Source organism: Lepisosteus oculatus, chromosome 7 (assembly GCF_040954835.1).
Source record: "Lepisosteus oculatus isolate fLepOcu1 chromosome 7, fLepOcu1.hap2, whole genome shotgun sequence".
NCBI classification, from domain to species: domain Eukaryota; kingdom Metazoa; phylum Chordata; class Actinopteri; order Semionotiformes; family Lepisosteidae; genus Lepisosteus; species Lepisosteus oculatus.
In genome coordinates, this window is record NC_090702.1 from 47,319,942 (window position 1) to 47,340,547 (window position 20,606).

Here is a 20,606-nt window from a genome sequence, read left to right on the forward strand (position 1 = left end):
GATGGGTTTTAGATCTAGAGACTATATAGTGCTACTCTGAGAAGAGTGTCATCACCTCTGAGTGTCATGGGGATGGATCTGTTTGGATTTATGACTGTTTTGCTCCCTACAGTCCTGGCATGCCTGTTCACTAGGAAATATATGTCAAAACAAAATAAGTGGTGATTTCTGTCAAGGTGCTCAAGCTTGGCTGCAAAATGAGCTGTCCAGATGGACATTGAATGATCTGATACACAAATTAAATTCTAAAACCAAAATGTTAAGCGAGCATATAACTTGTGATTGGCAGTTGCAGTCTCCAACAGAATGTTTAAAAAATGAACTGAAGAGAGCAGATCACAACCTCTGCCTGTCAGCCTAGAGGAGCTGGATATGATCTGCATGGAGAAGGAGTCACAATAACATTCTGCTCTTTTAAAGTGCTTGTACATTTTACATTTGATGTAAGAGAGGTGAAGAGTGTGTTGAGAAAACCTATGCCCCCTGTAAATTATCGTGAGGGGGTCTGTTATGTTTTGCATCTATGGAGCCCCTGATAAAGGGGAATGAACAACACGTACCAGGGCATTTTGGCCAAACACTTCATTCCCCCTGTCAAGCTTGGCTGAAAACAGACTCCATCATGACATCCAAAGCATACTGTACATCTGGATCAACAAAGAAGTGATTAACTGCGCACGAAAGAAATGTTCTCAACTGGCATCTCCAGACCTCAATCCAATTAAACAGCTATGGTTCAAACTTGAGAAACAGTTCACCAGTGGAAACTACAGGGCCTGAATGACATAGAATACAGTATTTATGCCTGGAGGAATGGTCAAAAATCCCCACACGAAAATACCAGAACGTCATAAAAAGCTGCACTAAACTTATTGACAGTGTAATCCATGCAGGAGGAATATTAACAAAATACTATCTGCAGGGATGTGAATACATGTGATCCTTGTACTTTCTGGATTTCATTTTTTTAATGAGAAATATGTCTATGTTCGGTGCGATGCTATTAAGATTACAGTTTAATGTCTTTATAATTTTTTAAAGAGGGCACATTATCCAATCCATAAATCTATGTTATGTGTTTTGCTCCTATTTCATCTAGGTTATGAATAATTCACCAGTTAAAGAGCTATATAGCTCCCAATTGACTGCTTAAACATTGAAAATGGCTTTTCTGACAATTTAGTGTAGTTTTTGCAAATGCCATGCATAGCTTAATTCAGCAGCAGTGCAATATACAGTAACAAATGGACATCAATTGTGGTAATGCCTTGATTATATTTATGGAGGTGATATGCAGTAAAGCCTAACACCCAACAAAGTACTGACTGCACAGATTACCTTCTGCACTGTATAAGTTCAGTATTCAGTAACAATATTTTTTATGATGTTTATGACTAATGTCACACAAGTTTGCACTATATGCCTGTTTTTTTAATTTTGAAATTGTTTCTTGAAACTGTTGTTTTAAGTTTCAGAATCTGACTTTTCAAGAAAATGAAAGGGTGGTATTTTAAAAACTGGCATACAGTATATTAAGACCTATCTTATTTACAATTTTGCATAAAATACATGAAAGAAATACAAAATCCCTAAGTAAACTGACAAGTAACAGGAAAGTCCAAAATCACTCTGAATCAATGCCCAAATATCAGAACTTTTCAATTTTAATCATAGCTTTTTTTTTTCATAACAGCCCCAACTAGCTCTGTTGATAAAGCATGTGAGACAATCTCAGGAGAGTGGGTTCGTGTCCCATGTTGGGCGTCAGGTCCTCCATGTTGGAGGTTGGACACAAGGCTAACAACTGTCCCGTAAAAAACGCATATTATGGAAACAGCAACAGGATATTCCTGCCCTATATGCTGGAAGGTATAACGGGCAAACATCCATTTTTATAATAAAAAATTATTCAGGAGATACAGCATTAAACTTGATTCACAGAAACTCAATTCAGAAGAACTAACTGGTATTTTAAACAGAGTTATGACTTGTACTGTAGCTAGCCATCAGGAATTAGGTGAGCTCACCTAGTTCACTGCAGGTCCCCACTTTGCTGACATTTGTTCCAAATGAGCTCTTGATTAATGTTTTTTTAATTGAACCCCAGATGTTACTTTCAATTTGAAAATGAGCAATTAGACAATTTTAATTGTAACTACAACAGGTTTTAAATTTCTGGTGGAAGGTTTGCCAACAAGGGCAGCATGGCGGAACAGTGGTTTACATTGCTGTCTTGCAGTGTGGGGGGCCTTGGGTTCAATTCTGGACCTGGTGTGCTGTCTGTGTGGACTTTCTATGTTCCCCTCAGTGTTTGTGTGGATTTTTTTCTGGGTTCTCTGGTTTCCTCCCACAGTCCAAAGATATACTGCTGGCTTAATTGGCTCTGGTGTGAGTGATAAAGTGGCTGGAATATAGATGGCTGGATGGATTTGTTAGCAACTGTTCATTAATCTGGTCTGGCTTTAACCCACTTGGCTAGAGTGCCGGTCCATTTAGATGAGGTGGTCCAGCCCCCAAAGGGGACGAGTGAAGGGGCTGTTACAGGGAGCATGCTGGGAAGGAAAGCGTCCTGAAGTTTACAATACTAAACAATGTCCGTGACTTGCAGTATGTAAAAAAGGCTTTTCCAAAGGTTCTCAAAGACAGAAAAACTGGCACTTTCATTCCCTGTAAAACACTTCGCCCATTAGCTCCTCTGGTATCTAAAAACCTTCTCTATCCATACAGTACTTAGAGAATATTATATTATAATATTACATGTATTTTTTCAAGATGTGGTGTTCTTGCTCCAAAACCCCAAATCATTTACAGGTCCCATTATTCCTGTAGTATACATACTGTAGCAAAGCTGCCTGGCAGCACTAGAGACGATTCAACTTTGTTACAAACTCCAACAGTAAAATAATAAAATGTAGTGTAGGTATCTGACCATGGACTGGAAAGAAATATACAAAGAAACAATGGATAGTTTCATCTGTGATACTGATCTGTAAACAAAAATTATATTTTCACTAGTCACTTTGGTCATGTACTGTATGCTTTCATACTTTTAAAATATTCATATTTCAATTAAAACGTATAGCGCAACAAATGTAAAAATGGCTCTCATTTAGCCATGTAGAAGACTAGCATCTTTCCTTTGTTTGGCCTCTCTTTGCCAGCTTTGTGGGAACCTTTTGGGGCTCACTCACCACAAACCCATTCTCTTAACTGCTGCTCCCATAGCTAACACCGAACCCTTAGACATACAAAGCTTAAGTCTTTCCGTTCCAGTCATTCTTACAATAGTGAATTCATTTTTTTCTAAAGCAAATTAAAACCAGATGCAAAATAGAGGTCTGAAAATGTGATCTATGCATCAAAAAAGAAAAAGTTATACAAGTCGCATACCCCTTTCCAGTTCCTAATTGTGCAGAGAACTGAGATCAACAGCTGTGCCTTTAGTTCATTTAAGTTTCACTGTAGTGCCCTGCCAGATCACTCCCAAATCAGACACTGGAAATAAAAAGTCATTAAAATAATTAAAGTTCAGCAAAATACATTCCTTTTGGCACGTGAAATATAGAGATTGCCAGCTCCACTCCTTTAGAAGCATAGGAAGTTTGCTTTCCAGCTGAGCTTAAATGTTCTAAAACAAGTAGCAAAGTCCTGAAAAGCACAGTGATACTCACTCAATCGCCACACGTTGCTGGAACTGTTTTTTAATTTAAATGATTAAAGATATTTGGTTTTAAAGACACATTTGTGATATTTGAACAATGTGATCATTTCATGAGGTTTCTCCTGGTGAAATGCTCTTCAAAATGTGTTTACCACACAAGTAGGGTCTCTCTGCTTCCTGACAAAGCCCTCATTCACATTCATATATACAAATGACTGTGTGTCCTTGGAGACAATCTAAAGTCTGTGAGGATTCAAATTAAAGGTGTACCAGAGTTTTATCAGGGGTGGAAGAGAAATGAAAGATGACCACGTGAGCCTGCTGTCCTTTCATGACACTTGACCAACCAGGCTGCAAAATAAATTGTATATGTTGTAGAGTTTAGACATCTAGCCTTTCAGATGAAACATGTTGGGTCACTGGCTTTATGTTTGTTTTTACAGTTAGCTGAATTGCACTATCCTGTGATGAGCATGTCATAGCCAATTATGCTCTTTCAAAAACGTACAGCAAAGTGGAGCATCATAGCTACAATAGAAAGATAATTTCTATTGTATGTTTGGTGAGCATTCTGGCGCACTATGGCTGCTGTCACATCATCCAGGTGGGGCTGCACATTGGTGGTGGTGGAGGGGAGCCCCCATTACCTGTAAAGCGCTTTGAGTGGAGTGTCCAGAAAAGCGCTACATAAGTGTAAGCAATTATTATTATTTTTCTATTTCACACCTGAAGAAGGCTCCACGGCCGAAATGCGTTTTCTTTCTTCTTTTGTCAGCATGGAATAAACCTATTACTTGTTCCTTTGCAGCCTACGCATGCTGACGCAGCTACCCACCTGATTAACTAAAGAATGCAGATACTTTTTCTTATTTTACAAATTATTTAGATCAGAATGCCAATCTAAATAATACAGACAAAAAGAAATCATTGTGATGAAGTAAAAACAACATAACTCAAAGGCTTCTGGACACCATAAACTTGACAAAAATATTTAAGTAGCAGCTTTTACAAATATTGTACATGAGATAAAAACCCAAACACTAAGCAGTAAGTTGAAAGTGTTATACAGCAATCCTTTATTGTTTAAAATATATCTTTAATTTTGATTTTTGTTCTTCAAAGATTACATTACAAGCCAAGACAATTTACAAAATATATGATCATACAAAGAGTTCTCCCAGACATTGTTTGGCAGTGATCTCAAACCCTGGTTCTGAACAGGCCGAGTCCTACAAATTCTACATGAAATTTCGAACAATTATAGGTCTAATGAAGTAACAAGAGTTCATCTGGAAGGACAATCATAAAATAAACAACAATATTGCTTTCTGGAACAAGGACTAGAGATCATGCCTAAAGTTACTGCAAGCATGACTTAACCTAGGGAAAACATCCAGCCGGTTTTCTGAGATCACTGTTCATCATGGATTGCTTGACTGTGTAAGCCGGCCAGTTGTTAATTAAATTCGACTTAAATTCGGATAGCTTGCAACCACCCAGGATCACTGCTGGTCACATATAATCTTAAAAGGTTTGTGTATTGCAATCAACACATTATAACAGGACTAAACATTATTTTATGCACATTTCCTTTACTACATATTGGATGACCCATTTGCCAGTGACTTAAAATGATTCAAAAGTATAAAATCTTTAGTGTGTCAGGTAACATTTTAGTTACCTTCTAAGTGGACATGTTCATGGGCATATTCAAAACACATCAACTTTCAAAACACCCAGTTTTGCTTAATAAAAAACACAAATTCTTATTATAAAGCATCATGTTTTTTAAAATTACTGTCCTGAAAGATATGCATTACTTTCCAAACTTGCTTTTGTTTTTTTTCCCCTTACAAGGAAAAAAAGCATCTTTAATTTAGCATGATGGAAAGTGTATTTTGAATATAAGCCTACTATGCATCTTACATGTGTTCACATTTTATATTTTAATGAAACTCCCAGCACCAAATTTTGCTCCTTTCCTTAAATTTGCACGTCACATTTCCTTTTATATATTAAAGTTCAAGCTGTGATAATTTATTCAGAGCACTGTCCACCATGAACAACAGCCCAGCACCTTTGTCTTTTTATTCATACTCCAAATGCAACAGTAATCTACAGTGTATAGGTACAGGATTATATAAAACAAAATTAGAAACTAAAAGGAAAGCTTTAAAACATCACTTTTTCCCACATAGTAGGTATATACTGTACCATCAGAGAAGGGTTACTTCTAATTCAAATAAATTTTAAAAGTCATTCTACTCATATTTGCTTTGTTATATTTAAATTTACAGTGGTTTAATGATGGAGTTCCCAAGCAGATCTTGTTGGGAGGCTGCCAATACTGAGGTCTAAGCATAAAGAATGCATAAATTGAAGCACAACAGAACACCACTGAAAACACATCTTACAAAAAATCTCTTCTATACTAATAATAAATGACCACTAACTTTTCACCACAATGTCACTGCAAATCCTAGTCTCTGCCTGTTAGGAACAATTAGAACAGGTATTATGCACAAACACTCTATATTCTGTCCAGCAGAAAACATCATCAAAAGCTTTATTAATCCTTAGTAGCGTAGTCTAATTCTAGCAGCTACACTACATGTCTGAGCAAGCACACAAGTACTTTCATTGCAGGTACATTCAGAAAAAAACATTCTTAATGGTAGTATCATGGCTTGTTGCTTTTCAATGTTTATTTTTAGGGAATACACAAAATACCTCTTAAACACCATACAGATTCAAGGGACTTTTGTTCTGGTTTGAAGCCATCTAAGCATACAGACAAGTGCATTAAATTTAATTTATAATCACTATCAGTTAAATACTAATATAGTGGAGACACAGGAACATCAAGGTTACAGAGGAACAAGAATGGTTTATACATAATTTTATTCCAGCTTTGTTGTTTAAATGTCTATTTTACTTGTTTCTTCAGTTACTCAGTCCCTAGTGTCAAAAATACCCTACTTCAAGCGTAGAGTTTCCAACAATTTCAGCACACAGAATCTCCTCAACTTTCTGGCTATTAGTTCTGACAAAATAGCTATTACTCGTTGATCAACTGATGATGCAGAGACACTATTGGGAATGACACTGTATCAGATACTCCCATAATGAGCATCTGGTTCCTTCTCCAGAGGTCCAATTGGCTACATTGCAGGCAACACACCTGAAAGAGGACGTGACTAAAACACAGAACTGGCACAGGGTTTATACCAATTACAAAACCCACTGGGCATCTTAGGAGTTGAAAGTTGAAAATCTACAATTATGGCCTAAACTGAAAACTGAATTCAATTGGTCCATGATTTACTGTAAGAATGGCTGGGACAAAAAACAGATGAAAGAATGCCTCTTCTGGAGCATGACCGGGATCCACTGCACAGTGCAGGGCTGCCTATTGTCACCATTACTCTCCCTTGGATGCGGCACACCAACCCTTGGTATTATGGACAGTATATAACCCACACAGTGCACAGTATATACCCCACCATCACCAGTGCAAGGAGGCCATTCTTGTCACAGACCAGCTAAAGCATTTAATCTGGTGCTGCTCTCCAATGCACTCAGCTGTCCCCTGTCCAGCTACTTTTACCATCTCCAGAAGAAGCTGGAATCAAAACATTGGAAGCATTATCTAAAAATTATCTAAAAAGGTAACAGTAGTACTGTAGTAGTATTTAGTACAGTCATAAAAGGGTATTAAATCAGTGTTAAATCAAATGTTCCATCTTTAAAATTAGGTATGTTAATCTTTAACACATAAATGCTACCAGGATTTTGACACTACTTTATTTGGCCAGAAGAAAAGGTATCACACATTAAATAAAGCTCCTGCAAAATTCAGTGCGTTAAAAAATGAACTGTAAACCAGTTACTTAAAAAAACTCCTTATGTAGGGAAGTATATTATCATAATGTTACATATTATCTTAAAAATAGGAGTAGAAAAAGAAAAAAATAAATTGTAAAATACTTGTAAATGATCAACATTTTCCTAAATACATCTTGAGATCTATAAGACCTACAATGCATTGTCTGTGACAAACCAAATTACAAGCACATTATTTACATCCTGTTTAAGCATAATTTACTTTCTAGTATTAACAATACAGTTGATACTACTAATTGCAAAGTAAATTAAAATATCACATGAAATTCCAAAAGAAGGAAAATGTCATATTTTTGGTCTTGCATATATTCAAGTACTTTCAGGAGATAATACTGCCATTACAAACAAAAACACTACTATCACTATTATCATTTAGAATTATTAAAAACACATGACCAGTTTCAGACTCACTACACAGTTTTGAATGTTGATCTTTATGTCACTTTTTCATAACTTGCAGGTTGAGTGCTATGATTTGTGAAGCAACAGTCTAGAATACAGACCATGAATAAAAAAAACATTTTATCAAAAGACCTACAGGCATCGGTAGCCAGAACACTGGCTACATACACTTGTTTTCCTCGTGCCTTTAGAAACAATATTTTACTGCTTTATTGTCTTGCAATTCAGAATTAACCCCTCAAGACATCCCTGGTGTTCTAATACTGAGTCTGCTACACTGGAAAACAAAATAAGGAATAAATGGTAATAAAACCCCAAATTAGGATTTTGTCACCACTACAACACATTAAAACAGATTCAAAACATCACAGATGTCATTTAAATTTATACATTAAAGCAACGCCTACGAAAAGGCTCAAAATCTCGTGGATTATTTTAGAGGTTCGAATAATATTTGAAGACTTTATGTATCCACTCGGCGTAGTACGGAACATTGACGAAGATTGCAGGGCGGTTGGAACGAGCGCATCCTCTGCCGTGAACACTCACGCCAACTACTACTTTGAAATCTCCTTCTTCACACACCAACGAGCCTCCATAGTCTTTCTGTAAAAGGGAAGCAGAAGGCAGGTAAACTAACGAGTCATTTCCTTGGCAGTAATCCCTGTTACCGGGAGAACGGCAAATTATTGACAGCTCGCAGGATCAATCAGCCTAACACCAGGATATCCCAAAACTCCAGTAAATTCACGTTCCGGCATTTAATATTTTCATAATGGATTGATGAATTATTCATTTAATTCATACATTACTGTTAGTTTCTGCCACATTTTAAATGTTTCATTTTGCCCCAGAGGTGCCAGCAAGCATTATTTATAGATATTAACTTGGCAGATGGAGATTTATACTCTCTAGTGAAAGACATGTAAATATTTTTTTAATTTATGAGCACAATTAATAGCCTTATTTTCATAAATGCTAAACTCGTCATTCTCACTGTAGAGCTATAAAATATTTTATTCACTTTTACAGATGAGTGAATAACCATCATATTAACAAATTTATGCTGGCCTCTCTAACATAAAGAAACTACAGAGTACTTTCCAGGGAGCTAAAATACTGTAGCTCAACACAGAATACAACACAGCATTGGACTATACACCTGCAATAAGTCCAATATATAACCTGGAGCTACATCATTCATTGCCTTAAATGTGGATAAGTGAACCTTAATGTTTATTGTAAATTACACAGGACATCAGTGCAATTTCCAAAAGACAGAGGTTATGTGCAGATGAGTTTAGTTAACACATGAACCACAGAATCCTGGACATACTCAAGCCTATTTGGTACCTTAGAAGATACCCAAGCACACAGTCATGTGAAAAAGAAAGTACATCCTCTTTCAATTCTATGATTTTATATACCAGGATTTAAAAAAATAATCTGGTCCTTACCAGTTCCTAAAATTAGGAAATCTAACCTCATGTGATAAACGCATAACAGAGGAACAAGTAATTATTCCATGCTGTAAAGAGAAGAAAGAAAACATTTCGGCCTTCTTCAGGTTGGCTCCATGGCCCAAACATTGCATTTTCTTTCTTTTCTTTTCAGCATGGAATAAACCTATTACTTGTTCCTTTGCAGCCTGACGCAGCTACCCACCTGAAACACATAACAGATTCCACTGTCATTATTCAACAAAAAATAAGCCAAAATGCAGAAGCCCGGTGTGGAAAAACTAAGTACACCCCATGATTCAGTAGCTTTTAGAGCCACTTTTAGCAGCAATAACTTGAACACATCTCACAATGTTTTGGAGGAATTTTGTCGCACTCTTCTTTACAACATTGTTTCAGTTCATTGATGTTTGAGGACATTCGTTCATGCACAGCTCTCTTAAGGTCCTGCCACAGCATCTCAATGGGGTTGAAGTCTGGACTTTGACTTGGCCATTCCAACACCTTGATTCTTTTTTTTTCAGCCATTCAGTTATAGATTTGCTGGTGTGCTTGGGATCATTGTTATGTTGCATGACCCAATTTCAGCCAAGCTTTAGCCGTTGGACAGATGGTCTCACATTTGTCTCTAGAATACTTTGGTATAAAGAGGTGTTCATGTTCAACTCAATGACTGCAAGGTGCCCAGGTCCCGTGGCTGCAAAACAAGCCCAAACCGTCAACCCTCCACCACCATGCTGGATGGTTGGTAAGAGGTGTTTGTGGTGATACGCCGAGTTTGGTTTTTACCAAACATGCCGTTGTGCATAATGATCAAACATCTCTACTTTGGTCTCGTCTGTTCAAAAGGACAGTGTTCCAGAAATCTTGCGGTTTATTCAGATGTAATTTTGCAAACCTAAGCCGTGCTGCCATGTTCGTTTTGGAGAGAAGAGGGCTTTCTCCTGGCTACCCTTCCATGAAAGCCATACTTGTTCAGTCTTTTGTCTGATTGTACCGTCATGAACTTTAACATTTAACATGTTAACCAAGGCCTGTACTGTAGATCCCTAGATGTAGCTCTTGGGTTCTTTGTGATTTCTCTGAGCATTATACGGTCTGACCTTGGGGTGAATTTGCTGGGACACCCACTCCTGGGAAGATTGGCAACCGTCTTGAATGTTCTCCATTTGTAAATAATCCTTCTCAATGCAGAATAATGGATTTCAAACTGTTCGGAAATGGCCTTATAACCCTTCCCAGATTGATGAGCAGCAACAATTGCTTCTCTGAGTTAATTGCTGATGTCTTTTCTCCTTGGCATGGTGTTAACACACACCTGAATGCTCCAGACCACCAAGCTGCCAAAAGGTTGGCTTTTAGAGCTGGTCACACTTCCGGATGATCAGCTAATCAAGTGCAATTGATCAGCGGCACCTGGCAGCTAATTACCCTCTTAATTCCTGTGGAAGCAAGTAAGGGTGTGCTTAATTTTTCCCACATGGTTTCTGCATTTTGGCTTAAGTTTTGTTGAATAAATAATGACAGTGAGATTATAGAAGTTGGTGAGGACCAGACGACTGTTATTTATGTCCTGATATGCAAAACCATAGAATTGAAAGAGGATGTACTTTCTTTTTCATATGACTGTATATGGTGTTACAGCAGTCTTATATTTCAGCAGAGAGTAATGGCAATTGTCAACTGTGCAATTAAAAACAAACAGAAAAAAGGTACTTATGACATTCTTAACACGTGTTTCAGATAACACGGGGCAAACCTTAGCATCAAAGTTTCTTACATCCATCAAGAGCTTGATTTCTCTAGTGTTGACAACAATATTTTAATTTCTGTTGCATTCAAATCTTAATATCAGACAGACAACTGTAAATTTCAGAGAGTAGTAGTACTGTATATAATCTGGTTTGTCTGTAAGCCAGAGTGTTTTGAATTTGTTAACCCAAGCCCAACAGGGAAATTGTAAATCTTCATTAGGAGAGTTCCCAGCACATAGCCATGTGGAACACCCTGAGTAAGTGGGGAAACACAAGATTAAAAAAAACAGGATTAATTAAATGACACCCGATTGCTAAATAAGAGCAAAATTAATAAATGGACGTACGAAGCCTGATGATCCAAAGATTTCATTCAACCATTTCTTAAAAGACCCCACAGAATTGGCATCAGCAACTCTTTTTTGGTCCTCTTATTTGTTACAATTGAAATGATAATTTTGTAATTATGCAGAGGAATGCATTGTCTTTCTAAACTTACTTTAACTCATTTTATTAAGAGAAATGTTTCAGAAGTGACTGAAAATTAGTTTTGCTGTAAGAGTGACTTGGTGAGTGGGGTGGTTTGTTTTCATGTTGCAAAATGAAGGGCTATTACAACAGATCTTCTTGATGCTTGACTGCTTTTTATAAAAGATAACAAAAACCATGACGTGCTTTATAATGACAAATTTGAAGAAGGTGAATTTGTTTTTTATTACATCAGTTATTGTGAGAAACTGGACAAGCAAAGGTTCAAATCTGAACAAATATAATTTTTTTGTCTAAAAACATGCTCCTTACCAATCAAACATAACAGTAGACACAAGGACCAGGGACACAAGTGGAAATGATGAATGTACATTTATGACTGAAAGATTCTTTACAAAAATTGTCATGAGTGTATAGAATAGGCTATCCCAAAATACTGTAGAAGTTAAAAGACTTTTTCAAGAAACAGCTAAATTATGTTTTCTAGCCAATTCACATTTTTTTCTGAAAGGAGAATTAAGGAACACTGATTTTTTTAAGAAGCAAGCACTCAAAAAAACTTAAAGCAAAAAAACTAAACATTTTAAAAACCCTTCAAGTGTGATGCGTCTACAGAAGACTGTAATAAACAGGGTGGTAAAAATAAAATGAATCGTGCTTATTAAGTAATTTATCAAGTCTGATCCTATCCTGACAGGTTGGAGGAACTGATACAAGTGCTCGAATTTCTCAAAGGCACCGACAAAGTCCACCCAGCAGACTTCTTCTGAATCAACTCTGTGGAAACACATTTAAAACTGAGAACAGGAGCACTTCATTACCCAAGGAGTTGTGGGTGTATGGAACATGCTTTCCACTGGAAACCGTGGTATCCTTCAAGAAAAGGCTGGATGAGATCCTTGGATCAAGTAACTACAAAACTACTTAATGGGCAAGATAGGCCAAATGGCCCCCTGTCATCTGTAACCTTCTTCTGTCTCAATGAAATCTTCAGAATGATCACCAATGGGCACTCACCTCACAAACTCCTTCATCCCTCTTTCCTCCAGCACAAAGTCTAGACTCGGTTATTGGGAGACTCCCTCTATGGTATGCATTGCACCTTTCATTGCTAACAATTGGCAACTGCACTACTTTCATGATGCCATCATGGCCGGTTCCTGAAAGAAGAAAAAGGGAAAATGAGCCAAATCTAAACGACTTTAAAAAAAAAATAAATCTTCAAAGTACACTCCTGCCTTGACCATACAGAAAGGGTAATGTACGAGCCTGACATGGAAGAGAAAATGAGTACTGAAGATGAATATATAAGATGGCTTTGTACTGCTGAGTGCAGATTTCCCAGTAATATGCCGTAAGGCTGAAATAAGTCGCAGTGCAGTTCAGTGAAGACATAAAAAGGGCTTTTATCCTTTACAAAAAGGCAACTTCTGGAGAACAATCAAAGGAACACTCAAAAGTGTATGCTGCACTGCATTCAATCATTCACAGAGGGTTTTTATCATCTTGAGTACAGCCCTAGATAAGCTCTTGTTTTACTGTAGTTTACAAAAGAGAAAGATTCTAACCCATATAAAGATTGCCATACATAGCACAACAGTATTTTGGACAACACTTATCTGCGCCTTCAGTTGATCTGAAATGACAAAAACCTGTACACTCTCTGCAAACACTCCCCACAACTGGTGTCTATCATTGTTTCTCAGCATGTACACGGTTTAGAATTAAACCTTTCACAGATCAAGCTCTACAATGCCTTTGAGGCTCGCCCTGTGTTGCATTTTATTTTAACACTTCTTAGAAAGGTTTACCTAAATCAGTAGTACTGTATACACAGAACTGACCTTTTGTAGTTGCATCTCTATGTACGGTAGCTGCCGAATTCAAATTTCTCTTTCAAATTTACAATTATTGCTCTTTTTGATGCCTTCCTAATATGCCATTCTCCAACTCCTGTGAACTGCTGCAACCCCTCTTCCAGAAATGGGGAAACAAGGACAGTGAATGCTCTCTTCCAACATGAGGATGGTCAAACTCCTTGTTGTTTTACCTGCTGTGAGCTTGAGACTGCCCAAAGGCAGAATTAGCACTGACTGGATGCGACGATGCTGTACCCCTAGATAGCTCAACACTGCCCTACCACGGTAGCAATTCTACTAACACAGTCCAGGAATGAATGGATATTAACCTATGAAAATAATTTCTATAAACCACTCAACATAAACTATATATGTCTATAAGTCAGGAGTAAGAACATGTGCGCAGTTCTGTGGAAACTTCAAGATAGCAGTGTGGACTGGACATGAGGCGTTCTGGAATTTTAATGGAAGGTTGTGGGACACTGCTATTGTACCGTTGAGCAAAGGAATTCTCTGTACTGAAAACCCCCGTTGTTGAAATGGGAACGTCGCAGATCATCATTGTAACAGAGAAATTGTGCTCAGTTTATTGTTCTGGTTAAACAAAGGATTAATTAAGAAAAACTGCAAAAATAGAGAAGAAAAAATAGTACCTTTGGTCTCTCCCCATCCATACATAGTGCAATTGGTGTGTTCCGGAATAGCACATCCTGTGACGGGGAGCGGAATTGTACGAACGTTTTCAGTTTGCAAAGCAGCCCTATTTGTAAAAGAATAAAATATCAAACATTCTGTGACAACCTGATATTGAGTTTCTTTTAACTTCTCATAAACATCAAGAAGCGTATACAGCTAATGTCTACTGCTCCCAAAAAAAATGGTGTCAAAAATGTTTAACTTCCCACTTTTTATCACTTCTGTAATCTGGCACTGTTATTTTATCTACAAGCACTTTCCATCTGCTTAACACAGAAGTAAACTGTACAATGATTTTCTGGAAGATGAAAAAACTTAATTCAGACACTTGGAAGAGAAAAAGAGCAGTAGAGCATGCAACCTTATCAGCAGTTACAGTACGTGTTCACTTAGACATGAAATATGAGCCTATAAACTAAGAACTACCCAGCGGATGAACTTAGTTAAAAGCAGTACTGAGATGTCACAGGGTCAGTAATAAACAAATTACAGAAAGACATTATTATATTATTATGGAGTGCTATCCAAAACCATTGACATTCAAAGAGAGCCTCCATGAAGGAGAGACTTAAACAAATATTTCCTGATATATTTTATTCAATGCCCAGAATAATTAACTTAATATATCAAGGTACAGTTTTGTTCTAAAAAAGCAGAAGTCAAAGACAGTCTTTACCCTTTAATATTGCCAGTACAGCCACTGCTTAGCAATTGTAACTTGTCTGGCATGTCTGACCACACCAGTCTAAGAAATTAATCATGCTCTTTCAGCATGTCTTTGGTAAAACGGTTTTTAAAATTTACCCAGATAATTTCAGCAAAGCGAGATTTGAGCCTTCAGGTCCACAGACCACATGGGAGATCTTCAGAACCTGTTTTTCTGACTCTTCCCGTCCTGTATCGTTGAGGTGGAGGAAACCCATCCAGACACTGTATTCGGCCAAATCAGGCACACTGTAAAGAACAGCTTTAGTGAATTATCGTGGCAATTCAAAACTTCTGTGTGATCTTTAAAAGAGAAACACTGCACAAAGCAAATGCAGTCATTAACACCTGCTGAAAATTTCACTTTTGCAAACTTGGACCCCTTTCAGTATCGTCTAAACTTATAAAATGAATCCGTAGATGTAAAACTCACAGACATTGCAGTCCAAACATAATTTAATGAGACGGCTGGTATTAAACATTATAACGGCACCAACAACAGATTGCACACGATTTGCAAGGATAAAGACAGACATACACAGCCACACAGAATAAATAAGTAAACCAAGAAGTGTAGTTTTATTTTCTAGCTGCTCCTTAACTGCTTGTCTCTAAAGCACAGATGGGCAACTCCAGTCTTAAACAGCCAGGATCCAGCAGGATATACAGTTACAGCAACTGATTGGTCCCAAAGAATAATGACACCCGATAATTAAGTGCATTGAAAATGTTTATTGAGTACTTAGTTACAGCTAGATCTGGCTTAACCCGCGTGGCTAAGGGCCAGCTCCCCATGCTGTAGGACAAGGAAGACAGGACCTCCTGCAGAGTGAGGAGTGAACCGAGAGACAGCTGAAAAGGTACAGATGGTGTCGAGGAGGGGTGTAAAGGAGAACGGTCCTAGTCTTGACATTTATAGTTTTTGTATGCATTTTTAACATATTTAATAATAATAATAATAATAATAATAATAATAATAATAATAATAATAATAATAATAATAATAAATTCCTTACACTTACATAGCCCTTTTTATGAAAACTCCACTAAAGTTTCACAGGTAATAGGGACTCTCCTCCACCACAACCAATGTGCAGCATCTGCCTGGATGATGCGACGGCAGCTATAGTGCACCAGTACGCTCCCCACACATCAGCTCTCAGTGGGGAGGAGAACAGAGTGATGAAGCCAGTTTATAGATGGGGATTATTAGGAGGTCAAGACTGGTAAAGGCCAATAGGAAATTTGGCCAGGACGCTGGAGTGACACTCCTACTCAGGAGCTCGGTTTCACATCTCATCCAAAGAACGGCGCCTTTTCACAGTATGATGCCGCATCACTGTACTGGGGCATTAGGGCCCAAACAAACCGTGAGATGAGTGCCCCCTACTGGCCCCACTAACATCTCTTCCAGCAGCAACCTTAGTTTTCCCAGAAGGTCTCCCATCCTGGTACTAGCCAGGCTCACTCCCATTAAGCTTCAGTCGGCTGCCAGGTGCGAGTTGCAAGGTGATATAGCGGATATCAGGAAATATTACAACTAAGCTGATATGAGAGTGAACATGGCATAAGTTCAAGACATAAAAATAACTGGCTTCTTTTTATTATCTTAGGAAATTGTTAAGATAGATAGGACTTGATTGATCCCGTAGGGAAACTGATGAAGTTTAATAAAATAGTTTAATAAAATAATTAAGATGAGTGATGCCATGAAAAACAAGGAAACCTGCTTGCCAACTCATACTCTGCTGTAATCATACTGTACTCTTTGCATATAACCTTCCGAAATACAGTAGTTATTCTAGCTACTAGACAAATAAGCTAGTTAACAAATGTCAAAGGGAAATTCTGTAACTTGAAAAATTAAACCTAAATTTTTACACTACTTCATAAATGAGAATTTGTCTAAATTATGTTTTTTAAAATTACCAGGCATCCGGAATAAGCAGTTTTCTTAATGGGTATCTTTTTGATATCCAGGTTTATTTATCTATATCCTTTTGCGGAATTTCCGAACGAACAGGAATTAAACTTACCAGGAAGAGAAACACTGCTTATCTGTAAGGACCCAATCCTCTCTCACCAATGATCCACCACACCAATGAGAATTGCTGTTGACAAAACAAAAATCCATGTTACCTCCACCTTTCAGAATTTGTTACACATTTTTAAACATTCACAAAACACGAAAACTTGAAAAACAAAAACGTTTGTGGAATTTAATTAAAATAATATTGGCCTACCAATCTGGTAGTGACTGTATTTCTCCTCAACAAGTACAGTTAGAGTAGCAGCCAGCACACACAATCTCTAAACAATATGAAGCAGATGAAAACAATCTGTAAATTACCCTTTCTGTATGCTAACCATCCAGCTTGCTTCCTTAATCTTTACCGGTGCTCCTCCAACAATTCTAATTCTTTTATGACGAAAACAGGAAATCTGTGATGGATCACCTTGAACAAAAGCAATATGCATGGTTTAATATACACAGTCGGGGAAAAAAAAACAAGAATTTAGTTAATAACTAAAAAATCAACAGGACCATTTATTACCAAACAGACGCAGTCCAATATTTAGGAAACAGTAATTAAGCTAGACAGGTTAATCCATCAACCAGATTATTTAACTTAATAGAATATATTATAGCATCAAAGTTTTATTTCAGTGTGTAATACTGCTTTTTCCCTATTCCCTACTCGAACAGGAACATTCCAGACAAACAATAATTAAATTCCAATACAACCTGTAAAAGCAAAGGTTTTTTCCTATAAGCACATCTAAAATATCACAATAATTCAAGATGTTCTTATTTGTTAATGTTCATAAAGAATGGAATTAAGTTTTAGTATTATTACTGTCATTTTGATTTTATACTCTTAAAATGTATAAACCACTTATGCTTGGAATGGGATTAGAACAGGAATTGTATTTATAGCTCATACAAATCAGTTTAAAATATGTTATATAATACATTAAGGATTTTAGGTAAAAGCTGAATCCTGTTATTCAAGTTTTCTTTGTTATCAGAGAAATTGACACATTACAGAGTATTTAGGATTTGCTGGTTATAATAAGATTAAACTCTACTTCACAATTAGTGTTTAAATCCAGAGGGGACAGAAGCTCCAAAGCTTTCATAGTTGTCAACTTACTCTTTGTAGGGATCACATTAGATGAAGGCTTACCTAAATAAAAAGACAAAGAAGCACTTGAGTGAAGACAGTTCAAGAGAGTTAGCAAATAAACAAAATAATCTCTCCAACAGTAATTTAAACATCTAAAAAAAGCCCCAAGAGAATAACTTTTGGTTATTCTTTTTTTAAAATAGAGTAAATAGAGACTATTAAATAGTCATTTTCTCCATTAAAAACTGCTGTGCAATTTGGTCGTCCATGTGCACCTTGGTTCCCTTAAAGAAGCACACAGGAGCTTCTGACAGGATACGATGCAGACGTTCATATACTATACTTTAGTAATCACACACTTATATGTTTACAGCGCTATTGGTTGTGAGGTACTAGGCAACAGTTCTGTCAACTGATTAAAAAGGTGCTTCTTTAAGGGACCAAAGAGATTGAAATCATCTGGTCAGGCAGGTGACAGAATACCATTACCAGAAGATGGTTCTGAATGTAGTCTTGTGCTCTTCACACAATCTTTAAACTAGTGTTAGGTATCACCACTGTAATGTGGTCTCCTGGCCAAACAGGTGATGGTGTTCTCAGTACTCTACCTATTCAAACCTGCCAGGTTAACCCACTGGGTAAACAATTACCTCCTGTTCTCAGTTTTAAATGCTATTCCACTATTTGAAATACAAACACCTTTATATTTTCACTTGTTCAGTGGGCATAAACACTTTCAAGATTTCATTACTTTAAAAGATACAAACTTTACGTCACTTATGGTTTGTATTTATGTTAGTTACATAGCTGTAGTTACTGGAAGACGAATGTAATTAGAGTAAGAGATGGAATGAATATGAGATGTAAATGCTGGCAAACTAGCTACAAAATGTACAGCTTGTACAGCACAACTGTTGCTCATTAATCAAATAGGAGCCTGATGTTACTTATACAAAACTGCATTTTTAGAATTTAAAACACAAAGAGAAATTGAGGACGCAGCACCAATAGAACAAGGATGTTCCCAGCAATGCCTGTAAACCCCTTGAGATATTACAGTTGTGAGATTCTAAACAGTTATGTGCTGTTCACTATTAGCAGCTATGTAAAACTCAGGCCACACTGCAGTCATTAACGTAGTATTAACACAAAGCAGACTTTAAACAGACTTGAAATCTACACTCCACAAGTGTCACTGTCACACTGAAACATTTAAAAGATCATTTGTGGTTAATCAACTTACAAAGCTGTTTGGCCACAATGAATTGATGTAATTGGTTATGCCTTTTTAAAAATGTTTAATTTTACAACTACAGACTTGTCTTCAAACCCAAACTGCACATTATACAAGAACTTTCAGTTGTCTGCATCATTAGGAATTTGCAAACACAGAAACATAATAACCAAATAACGTGTTTTCTTCATACACACTAGAGTTGCAAGGCTACGGTGATCGGTAACCCTTTGAAGTTCTCAATGAACAGGAAATATGTTTCTACAGCCTACTAGAGCTTTAAAAAGAAAGACAAAATGGTCCTGGAAATCATTGAAATGTCCTTCTTGGTACATGTCAGGAACAGCTTGTTCAAAAAGGATACTTACAAGGCTTAATCATACAGTAATCCCAAGGAACTGAAGAGTTGTTTGTGTAGCACCAGGGACCGTGTTTGTCTTTATCAGGGTTCCGACAGAAATTGTTTTTCAGGCTTGCAATTTCTGAATTTGTAGCTGAGCTAAGAAAAAAACATGAACAATATAAAGTTAACTAACAAAAATATATAGTTTACTCTAGTATGCTTTAAAAGTTGTAAAGGTTTAAAGTTTATATACAAGGAAAATGATCATCTTTGGAGAGCAGCTAGGTGCTGGGGCCCCAGGGCTCAATTCTTTGAGGTCAATCTGTGTGGAGTTTGCATGTTCTAACTGTTACAGAGTGACAGTGGCCCAGAGCCTGAAACTACAGAACTACATAAGCGGTTATTGAAAGTGATGTGATGATGTGATAATCTCTGTCAATTTGTGAAAATGTGGCTTAATCTGAAGTTAAAGCCATATAATATCTCTACAGTGATTTTGTAGTTACTGTACAAAATTCCATAAATGGCCTAGACAAATTTTCTGCGTGATTCCAGCTCAGGGGAATACAAAACTATGTACTTATGCATGTTTCCCATCGTATGCCCACCATGATTCATAACTCCCACATTTTAATCCTGTAAAATGTCATTTTTTGCCAAAAGAATTATTGAGGTAAGAACAAACTTTGTTAAAAAAAAGTCTAAAATAGCTCAATTACTGCCTTAAAACCTTAGGGCAAGCCCCTAGGTCAATGCGAATCAGTCAGAATTTGAAGTCTCTTGTGAATACAAACCAGTTGCCTGAAGTATTTCTGCATTGAACTTTGTCCTCTAAAGGCTCAGATGCTGGACCTAAGCCAAATAAAGGGGCTGATTGACTCTGATCCCACTTTACAGAGGGACTGCACAGCAACTTCCATGGGTTAAAGGTGACTTCTTTAATATACACGTCCTGCTGTGTTATCGCCGCCT

At 37.1% G+C, this 20,606-nt stretch overlaps 1 protein-coding gene across 2 annotated transcripts in view; it reads right to left on the minus strand.

Moving 5' to 3' along the window:
* Positions 1-4,709: 4,709 nt before the first annotated feature.
* The window catches only part of LOC102698086 (hepatocyte growth factor), a 32,995-nt gene continuing 17,098 nt past the window's right edge, over positions 4,710-20,606 (minus strand). For both annotated transcript variants that reach the window (XM_015352156.2, XM_006633253.3), the window contains exons 11-18: positions 19,660-19,790; positions 18,085-18,117; positions 17,280-17,385; positions 16,966-17,040; positions 15,029-15,178; positions 14,182-14,288; positions 12,687-12,829; positions 4,710-8,572 (exon numbers count right to left, since the gene is read on the minus strand). In XM_015352156.2, the coding sequence (XP_015207642.2) occupies positions 8,402-8,572; positions 12,687-12,829; positions 14,182-14,288; positions 15,029-15,178; positions 16,966-17,040; positions 17,280-17,385; positions 18,085-18,117; positions 19,660-19,790 (916 nt within the window). In that variant the 3' untranslated portion in view covers positions 4,710-8,401. The remainder of the gene's footprint in view (positions 8,573-12,686; positions 12,830-14,181; positions 14,289-15,028; positions 15,179-16,965; positions 17,041-17,279; positions 17,386-18,084; positions 18,118-19,659; positions 19,791-20,606) is intronic.